Below are 10,687 nucleotides of genomic sequence, written 5' to 3'. Positions count from 1 at the left end.
CTCCGAATGCCTTGCGTTTCCTCTCCCGGATCTCGCTTAAATTTTTTAAAATTGCTGTTTCTGCCTTTTTTGTGTATTGTCCTGAGACTAAGAGCCCATCCCACTCCCGTGTTACTACTACTCTTTACCCACCACCCATGTCACTTCTACTTGTAAGTGTTTATGTCTTTTGAGCTGGATGTGGCACAAGTCTGCAACCCTAGCACTTGGGAGGCTGACACAGGAGAGTCTCAAGTTCCCAGATAGCCTGGGTTGCATCATAAGCCCTACCACATTATACCTGTCATGTTATTTTTTCCCATTCTCTATATATCCACTTAAGATTGGTCCTGCAGTGGCTGGGAATGTGGCTTAGCGGTAGAGTTACTTGCCTAGCATGCATGAAACCCTGGGTTCCATTCCTCAGCACCACATATACAGAAAAAGCCAGACGTGGCACTGTGGCTCAAGAGGTACAGGGCTAGCCTTGAGCAAAAAAGAAGCCAGGAACAGTGCTCAGGCCCTGAGTTCAAACCCCAGGACTGGCAAAAAAAAAAAAAAAGTTACTGCAAGACTGTCAAACCACAAAATTTAAAAACTAAGAAAAATTAAAAATTATAAATTAAATGAAAACAAAAAATCAGCTAGAGCTGTCAGTAGTAGAATATTTATGAGCAAGAACTCTAGTTCCATCCCCAGTACTAAAAATATGTTTACTCTTTTGTAGTAATTTTGACCCAGTTGTCAAAATTTATCATGAACCAGATTTCTGCACAGCTAGAAGCAAAAAACTAGTTTCTTTTCCTTTTCCAAAGCTGTAGATCCTTGTCTCTTAGTTTTAAACACACCATTTAAAAGCTGCATGAATGAGAAAAGAAAGGAGGTATTTTCTTGCAGTGGGCTGCTTTGCCTGTTTGTTTTAACCAGCAGTACTCAATCTGTTTACTCAGCTTTGTCCCAGCAACTTTGGAGCAGTGTGGAATTCAATCGCAGGGCAAGGGTCTCTTCTGCCTCTGAGATATCCCACAATCAAATTCAACCAAGAGGTTCAGGGCTGAAGTTCCCATAACCACGGCCTGCAGCTCCTGTGGAACCAAATTATGGAGATTGGAAGACAGACTCCAAAGATCATACCACCATTGTGTTTAGGAAGATTCCACATTTCTGAAGACTATGGCTTTCTTCTTCCAAACCCTCTGGTAAGGACAGAGCCCTGGGCTAGCTCAGAAATGGCGCTGGAGGTTTTGGTTTGTGAGTTTGTTCTGTAGGTTTATGGGGTTAGTGAGAGAGATATACTGCAAATAAACAGTTATTAACTAGATGAAGATGTTACTAAAAACATTGTGCGATCACAACAGGGAATGCCAGCTTCAGCAGAGAGCAGTCCCCATGGAACAAACACCCTGCTGTTTTGTTACCCATGCCATAGTAAGTTCGAGAAATTATAAACAAGTCTGTAGTCAGCAAGACAAAGAAGGCCACGATCAACCCATAGGGGCTCAGGAATAGCACAGTCCTTGTAAGGGATCTGCTGCCATCTCATGTGAGGTTTCCAGGTACAGTGGAATTTCTCCACTACACATTTGCTCACTGGAGTGTGTGTGTGTGTGTGTGTGTGTGTGTGTGTGTGTGTGTGTGTGTGTGTGTGTGTAGCAAGCCTTTCTGGGACAACTTATTTCTAAACAGCTCCGGTTCACTATTGCTGACATGTTGACAGAAACTGGTTTAGTTTACTTGTTGGAGGAAGCAAAAGAGAATTAGAGGAACTTTAGGTGCTTTTGGAGCTGATGAAGGAAATTAATTTGAGGGCTTTAGGAATTTCTGACAAGGGGAAGGGACTTTTGGAAACAAACAGCAACTGTTTCACAATTCCACTTAGCAAGCAACCTGCAAGGCAATTCTGCTTTTAACCACTGAACTCCCGTCAGCACTGTAGTTCTTATTAAGTGTGATCAGGTTCATGTAATACTAAAGTTAGGGGTCCCTAAAAACCACCCTAAACTAAATCTAGGGGTCCTTAGAAACCACCCAGTCTCAGCCTCTTTTTTCCACTATGGTTGGCTGAAGACCAGAGAAAGTGACATGCCCAACACAAGTCATATTAGTGGCAAACTAATGCTTAGGACTCTTGACATCCCTTTGTTATTTCATCATAAATGCCAAAGACATGCATTTAAAAATGTGGGCACCCGATGTTGCAACCATTATAATTTTAGGGGGGACAGTTGGGGGGCTTGAACTTGGGGCCTGGGTGCTGGCTGTCCCTGAGCTCTTTTTGCTCAAGGCTAGAATTCTACTTCTTTGAGCCATAGCACCCCTTCTGGTGACTAACTGGAGATAGCAATCTCACAGACTTTCCTGCCTAGGCTAGCTTTGAACTATGATCCTCAGATCTCAGCCTCCTGAGTAGCTAGGATTATAGGCATGAGCCACCAGTGCCTGGCTCAGTGTAATTATTTCTTAGAACAAACACCCTAACCCAGCCAAAGTTTCCACCTGATTAAGAAATAGCCTGGTCTTCATACAATTGAATACTATTCTGGCTTTTCTGTTTTGGTTAGATGGGTCTCTTGCTGACCCAGAACTCATTACTTAGCTCATGCTAACATTGAACTCACAATCTTCCTGCCTCAGCCTCCTTGAATGCTGGAAGGATTTCATGGAAGATAAGAATTAGATTCTCTGTAGAGGCCTCAGCTGTGACAACAGCTTACAGATCTGTCACTTGCTTTGCCATTGACAATGATGATGTAGGGAGGGTGTGAGTTGGTGTGGAGATATGGTCCTGAGTCTTGGACTGTACCTTCTGTTGCCAATTGCTATGTGCTGACCTTGAATCAGCACTTACAGTGCTGAGCTGGGATCACGGATGAAGGAGAGGAGCCAGTCACCCCACGGCTCTTGCCAGCTCCTGGGACCATGGGTGAGTCTCCAACTGAGCCTTACCCTCTGTTTTCACAGAGGTGAAGGTTTGGTGCCTTCCCACCGTTGCTGTGAAGATAGAGGAGAATGCCTATTGAGAAGGCAAAACTAGTCCTCCTGACCTTTAATCTAGTGCCCAATCAAAAACTCTATTCTGGGAGCTGCCCAAGTTTGTAATGTCAGCACTTAGGAAACTGAAGTAGGAGGATGTGAGTTCAAGCCAGCCTAAGTTACTTAGACAATCCCAGGAAATTAAAAGAATAAACAGTTGAGAGCCAGTGACTCACATCTGTAATCCTAGCTACACGGGGCCAAGATCTGAAGATCAAAGTTTGAAGCCAGTCTGGGCAGGAAAATCCACGAGACTCTTAATTTCAATTAATCTCCAAAAAAGCTAGAAGTGGAACCGTGACTTAAATGGTGGTGTACCAGAAAGCTAAGGGACAATGCCCAGGCTCTGAGTTCAAGCTCCAGTACCGGCACAAAAGCAAACTACCCCCACTCCATTCTGGGTGGATAACATGGAGGAAATGACAAGAAAGCCATGATCTTGTTGACATTAGACATGTAGTCTGAGCAGAGGAAAAGCACTATTATAAAGTGGATAAGTATTGGACTAGGTCACAATTATAGAGTATCCTTTAAAAAATAAAGAAGCAAAAGCAGATGAGTCACAATAATATCAATTTCTGGAGATGTTTCAGGCCAAATAGGTGGTTTGTTTGATGAATAGCCTATAGAAGAAATTTCTTGTCCCGAGTTGATATAGTCATATTTTCTACGACTCATGAAATGTAATTCTTTCAGTTTCAATTTTCTTTCATGCATGTGAGGATATTTACAACTCTTTCTGGGAAAAGGAGAAAGAAGGAACTTATCATCAGAATGGCCCCCAAGATTCTCACCAAGTGAGGGTGACTCAGTCATCAGCCTCACAACAACAGTTCTAGAACCCATCACTGACTGAGACAGCAACCAGCCCAGGGCCCAGCCAGGCCATACTCTCCTTCACATCGGACACACATGTTAGGGACTCTGGCCCCTGTCAGCTGGCCTTGAAGGTGGTCATCATCATCGCTTTCAGATGGCCTGTGGATTCTTACTCTAAACACTTCAAAGTCTCCCTGAAGAAGACATGACCAAGATAGGGAGTAAGAAAATATTCCCGTTTGGAGGCAGGAGACAGGCTTGGAATTACACATGCCACTGGGATGAAAGAAAAGAACCGATATAAATAGCCATGCCTGTTGGGGTTTTATTATGCTTTAGCAACCAGTCAGGAAAAATAAACACATACATATTCTCCTGCAGAAAGGCAAAGCCCTTGATAGAAACACTGGCATCTAGTTGGCTAGACTAAAGGGAAGAAAATTAATGGCCGCAGTAGGCTGTGATTTTTAGACAGCAGGCCCAGACAGGAAGACTTTCAAGCCCTCCACTGAAAAACAACTGCATATTCAGTGAGCCCGACTCTGTCTCTGATGTAGCTGGATGGGAAGAGAGACAACCATAGTGCCATGGGAGAGACTTTGGAGACATTGGAATAGATGAAGTATGGCTTTTCTTTGTGCCACGATTAAGGAGCCGAAGTGTGCAGAGAAAGGGAAAGAGCAAGGGGGACACGGCTGGCCAAGACAACTCTCTGGAATTCTTAAAAAGGAAGACACTTAAGTTTTTCTCACCTAAGAAAATATCTAAGCTGGGGAGACTAGAAACCAACAAGAGAAAGGGTGAGCTGAAAGATTCTAGGAGTGGGTGTAAATGTCAGGCATGGGATGACACAAAAGCCAAACTTAGAGTGTAGATTGGTTTCTAGGGCAGCTGTAACCAATCACAACTGCAATGACTTAAAAACATCAGACACTTATTCTTACAGAATTCTGGAGCTCGGGTGTCACAGATTCAGTTGTTCCAGGAACATCCTTTCTGCAAAGCCTTTGGAGGGGATCTTTCCTGACCTGCTCAGAGTCTGGAGAGCTGAGTGGCTTCGTGGGGTGTGGCAGCCACCTTCTTTTCTACCTCCATCTCTGTGGTGGCCTCTCCTCCTCTGTGCCTTTAGCTCTCCCCATGTCGACTTTTTCTCCTTTCTTCTGTCCTTTCTCTCTCTTATCTCTCTTTTCCTATTTCGATTCCTCTCCTGTCTCTTTCTCCTCTCTCCATTCTGTCTCTCCTCTCTCCTGTCTCTTGTCCCTTTCTGGTCAGTCTCTCTTCTCTCTCCTTTTTCCTGTCTCTTTCCCCTTTGCCCTTCTCCTTTCCTGTCTGTGACATTTCCTCTGCTATCTGTTGGTCTCTCTTCACTCCTGTCTGTTTCTCTTCTGCCTGTCTCTTTGTATCTCTTTCTTTCCTGTCTGCATTTTCTCTTTTAACGACATTACTTACCTGATTTAAGACACAAGCTAATCCAAGGCGATGTCACCCTTTTCCAAATACGTGCTCCTTATGGTTTCTAAGTGAATGTATCTTTTCTGATAAAGGGGAAGTGAGGGCTGGGCACCATTCCATTTGGTACAGGAAGTTGGGAGGGAAGTGAAAAGGTGCAAAGAATGGAGCAAACTCAGTAATAACCAAAAGTACTGACTTGTGCTGATTCCCAGACCTCACCTCACAGGCTGGAGAGAGAAAAGACACTGAAAAATGAGACTGAGAAGTATGAAATGCTCAAGGTGGGGCGGAGAGGCTCAGAGGTAGAGCACTCGCCTAGCACGCGTGAGGCTGGGATTATAGGTGTGAGCCACCAGTGCCCAGTGAGAGGACTGGCTTTTAAAAATGAAACCAAGCCCTGACCAAGCGCTTCACTGCCCCTACTGCCGCTTTCTTTCTGTCCCTAAGAGCCTGGCTCGGCTTCCTTTTACCCTGGGCTTCGCTGGGGTCCTGCCAGGGCCTCTCCACTACCCAGTTTTCCTGCTTCAACCTTGCCTGGTTTATTTTTGCTTAGACTTATTTTTAACCTTCCATATGTTGCTCTTAGCTAGAGTTTTAGGTAGCCTAAGCAAACATCAGACGTCTATCACTTTACTGTTTCTTTAAAACACATTTGAAAAATCTGTTCTCTTTCAGATGATAAATGCGCAGGCTGGCAAGCAGATAGACAAAAAACAGATAGACAAAAAGACACGCAGAAAAGCGAAGGGTAACAATGTTCAACAAGAATTAAACTCATTTCATACTTATGTAACTGTACCCCTCTGTATACCACCTTTACAATAGAAAAATAAAATAAAAAAAAGAAAGAAAGAAAATGCTTCTATGCTTCTGAATACCTTGTTTCTGAGTTGCCCTCATCAGGCCTCATTTTCCCATCTCCATTCTGCCTCATTTTCCCCTAAAATGACCTTGGTCCCTTAATCTTGAGGGAAGTAGAAGGATACATTTGTCCAGTATTTGTTTTATTTGTTTTTTTTTTTTTTTTTTTGCCAGTCCAGGGGCTTGGACTCAGGGCCTGAGCACTGTCCCTGGCTTCCTTTTGCTCAAGGCTAGCACTCTGCCACTTGAGCCACAGCACCACTTCTGGCCGTTTTCTGTATATGTGGTGCTGGGGAATTGAACCCAGGGCTTCATGTATATGAGGCAAGCACTCTTACCACTAGGCCATATTCCCAGCCCCCCATATTCATTTTAAACATAAGTCTTTTCTGTTTTTAAGTTCCTGACAGCTGTTTACTATGCCTGCATTTCTCTGATCTCTCCTGCTTCACCTCCCTTCCTTGTCACCCTGAGTGGGGTCCCACTCCACCCTGTGGGGTTGCTGATCATCTAGGTGCAGCTGTTCCTTCCTTGTGTGCTATTTACTATGGATCAAGGCCCAGTATCTGAGCTTACATGTTAACGAGAGCATTTTGAGCTGCAAATTCTTTCTGTGAAATAGGAATGATAATCCCAGTGCTAATGGTTGTGCTGCCCCGTGGGCTGTAAGTGATGGTGTGATTATCCTGGGAAGTTTATGCCCACGTCCTCCTAGGACCCAGGGAATACTTGGCTTCAAGTGCTCCGAACCAACATCATCGTACTCTGATTTCAGCATTAATGAGCTAAATATATTTGACCATACATCCTGTACTTGCATGAATCAAAACAAAATCTGAAGGAATCAGGCATGGTGCTTCACAACTGTCCCCTCAGCATTTGGGAGGCTGAGGCAAGTGGATCATAAATGTGGAGCCAATCTGTGCTACATAGTGAGTTCAGAGACAACCTGGGCTACATGGTGAGACCCTAGCTTGAAGAAACCAACTTTTCTGAAAAGGTAAAATAGGAAAGTTTTTGTTTTGTATTTTTATTTTATTCATTTTTAAAAATAAAGGTGATATAGAAAGGGATTACAGTTACAGAAGTCACATATAGAGTATTGAGTCCATTTCTTTCTGGACAATGTCAATCCTTCCTGCCTTCTCTCCCAGTTTTTCCTGCCCATCCCCACTGACAAGTTGTATAGTTCATTATCTACATAGTTCTCACTGTGTATCACTGTTGCACTTGTTTGTTGTCTTGTTTTGAAATAAAAAAAGGAATGCTAGGCTGTTAGTAGCAGCATATACTTTTAATCCTAGCAATGGGCAGGCAAGATAGGATCACAAGTTCCAGGCCAGCATGGGCTATTCAGAAAGACTGTCTCCAGAAAAAAAAAATGGGAGGGAGTCATTTAAAGCTTTTAGAATTTCCTGTCCTCTTGCAATAACCCTTTGTTCTTCATTCCCAACCTCCTCTTGGTACTTATTCTGAAGAACTATTGTACAGAGCACTAGCTTAGTCATAAGAGGTTTGACCTGCCATGAACCAGTTACCTAAACTTGCTGAGCTTTCACATCTTCTATTTCAATATGGAACCAATAAAACAGAATGCCCTAAATTACAACACACTAACCACAAAGGCAAATGGATAGATATTTAAAAATCAACAGTAAAATGGGAAATATTTGAAAAGAAATGGTGTTGGCATGAGATGAACTTTGTAAGTATGATATAAAACCCAGTAGAATGAATGAAATGCTTGTTCATTTGACTATTCCAATAGGAATGGCTACTTCAAACACATACATAAAAATGTAATATACAAGCACAGGATAAGATTTTGATTGCTCATTAGCAATCATAGAAATATAAATTTAAAAGCTATATGGCAAGGCAGGTAAAGAACACAAGGAACTTGCAAAACCATCCCTGCTGGAAAGAAGACTGTAAATTAGAACACTCTTCTTTTCCTTCTCTTTCTTCTTTATCTTCCTTCTCTTTTCTTCTCTCTTTAGATTTTCTTTCTTTCATTCCCTCCCTCCCTCCCTCCCTCCCTCCCTCCCTCCCTCCCTCCCTCCCTCCCTCCCTCCCTCCCTTCCCTTCCTTCCTTCCTTCCTTCCTTCCTTCCTTCCTTCCTTCCTTCCTTCCTTCCTTCTATTCTCCCTCTCTCCCTCCCTCCTTCCCCGCCTTTCTCTCTTTCTTTCTGTGCTGGTACTGGGGCTTAAACTCAGGGCTTGGGCACAATCCCTTAGTGTAAGTCTATCACCACTTCTGGCCCTGTGGTGGTTAATTGGAGGTAAGAGTTTTAGGAACTTTCCTACCCAGGCTGGCTTCAAACCTCAGTCCTCAGATCTTTGAACAGTTAGGGTTATATCAGTAGGTAGGATTGCCAGAGCCCCATAGGACATTTTTAGACTTTATAATTTTTGAATATCTCAGTGCCAGTTTTCTTCTTGGAACTGTGGAACCAATAGCAAGACCAATTGCAAATTGGTCAGTGAAGAAGATTTTATTCTTTGCTTAGTAGAGATGGGGGATGGCCTGTCAGGGATCCAGCAGTTACCAATAGGGTAAAAGAAATGGAGGGGGCAGGTGATATGGGCAGTGGGGGGGGGATGTTCATGTGTTTTCTGGGAGTAGAGATTGTCCATAAATTTGGGCAACATACCATTCCTCCCACTGGTGTTCTTTCTCGTGGTCCTCATGTCCTTGTTCCAGTTGTTATGGACTTGGCACAGGTTGAGGGTTTGTGTCCTTTAGCTGGCCGTTGTATTGTAATGAAGTTGAAGGTTGTTTGCTGGTCAGTTTGAAAGCCCTCCCAGATCCAACCACTTTCTTCTGGCTCACCTGAACAGGATTAAGGAAGGGGAGAGATTCAGCCAGGTCACCTGAGCAGTGTGCTCTAGACTTAGAGCAGCAGACAGGCTTGCTATATGCAGTGATTAGAATTTTTTAGTCATCACAGTTTAGTATTTCTTGGACTATTGTCATAGTAACTTTAGTAAAGCAAATATAGATATTTAATGCAAATAATATAATGCAAGTTCTAGCTTAAAAACATAAAACCAAAATCTTGGTATTACTTAACTCTTGCCAGAAGTGTGGATGAATTGATATCCTCCTTGCATATTATATACTACAGATGTGATTGTCAGTTGATGTAACATTTTTGTAAGAAATTCAGTGATTTTTTTTCAGCCTTTTAAATACATAACATTTTATTTGAATTACTGGGATTGACCCAGGCTCTCAGTCATGCTAGGAAAGTTTTCTACAACTGAGCTACTGCCCCTGACCCCCCCCCCCCTTTTTACTTTATTTTGAACAGGATCTTATTAAGTTGTCCACACTGGCCTGGAATTACGATCCTCCTACATCTAACCTCGAGAGTAGCTGGGATTATAGGAGTGAACCACTATACCCGATTTAAAAAACTATAGCATTTAACCTGGAAAAAATCTACTTTTGGAAATAGTTCCTAAGGAAATAATCTGAAAAAAATGTGACAATGGTTGTACAATAAAAGTTCAAAATTATAACTAGTAGTAGTCACCAACAGACTATTGGAATACTATGCAGGTTTGAAAATAGGTGTGATAAGTATGAATGAATTGTTACCAAAGAGGATGTAATTTGGTGATGAGCTTGTCTGCTGGTATGGTCCTTTTCACTGTGACTTCAAGTGGCAGTGCACAATCCTATACTTCCTTCCACCTCAAGAGGGGACGTTAGCAGGCAGTTGCATTTTGAGGACTGTAAGGTGGGTTTTGAAGGTGCCTCTCCCTCAAGAATTACTGACCAGTGGCTGCGAACTTCTGGTGAGTCTACTACAGGGTCCGCTGAACCCTTGCTGCTGATCTCCATGCAGTTGGAAAGCTTAGAGTCCTGGTAGACAAAGATGTGTGTGGCGCTTGAGGTGCTGACCCCGCTGGACAGGGTACCACACCTGGAGAGTCCCTGGCTGTCTTTTGTGTTGTTGGCTTACAAAGGAGTTCCAATGTTAGACTTTGGAAAGGGCGACCATGAAAAGGAGGAGGAAGACCCTCATTCCTTTGGGGATCCAATATGAAAGAAAGAGTGGATTCAGAAACCAGAGTACAGTCTCAGTGTTTAAAAGATGAACTAAGAATTTCCATGCAAACCAGGAACTCCACATTCAGGATGTGATTCCTGATCTAGACACCAAAGAGGAAAAAGTGAAGTGACAATTGTTTTCTGTGGGGGAGGGCAGGGTCTTGATGCATGGCCTCAGCTGACCTTGAAATCCAGTTTGTACAGCCTCAGTCTGGACTACACCTGCTTCTTTTCTTAAGGCCTCTTGAATCCTAGGACTCTGCATCTTTGACTTTGTGTTCCTGGCAGATGCACAACTCCATTGCCCCTGTTGTTGTCACCTTTGATTTTTGTTCATAAGCATATGCATCATAAAGGTAAGATGAAAAACAATTGGCCAGTTCACTTGGCATATCAAAAATGTCCTCTTATTTCCAATTGTTTTTCTTTTTTTTTTTTTTTGGTTTTGCCAGTCCTGGGGCTAGAACTCAGGACCTGAGCACTG

At 43.0% G+C, this 10,687-nt stretch overlaps 1 protein-coding gene across 4 annotated transcripts in view; it reads left to right on the top strand.

Annotated features, from left to right (window-relative positions):
• Positions 1-963: 963 nt before the first annotated feature.
• Positions 964-10,687, top strand: part of Ido2 (indoleamine 2,3-dioxygenase 2) — a 46,538-nt gene continuing 36,814 nt past the window's right edge. For 2 of the 4 annotated variants that reach the window (XM_048330609.1, XM_048330608.1), the window contains exon 1: positions 965-1,178. In XM_048330609.1, the coding sequence (XP_048186566.1) occupies positions 1,080-1,178 (99 nt within the window). In that variant the 5' untranslated portion in view covers positions 965-1,079. Of the gene's footprint in view, positions 1,179-10,687 lie in introns of all 4 variants that reach the window. The other 2 variants (XM_048330610.1, XM_048330606.1) reach the window with 2 other exon arrangements.

The sequence above is a fragment of the Perognathus longimembris genome, chromosome 21 (assembly GCF_023159225.1).
Source record: "Perognathus longimembris pacificus isolate PPM17 chromosome 21, ASM2315922v1, whole genome shotgun sequence".
Lineage (NCBI taxonomy): Eukaryota > Metazoa > Chordata > Mammalia > Rodentia > Heteromyidae > Perognathus > Perognathus longimembris.
This window is presented reverse-complemented; position numbering and strand designations above follow the sequence as displayed.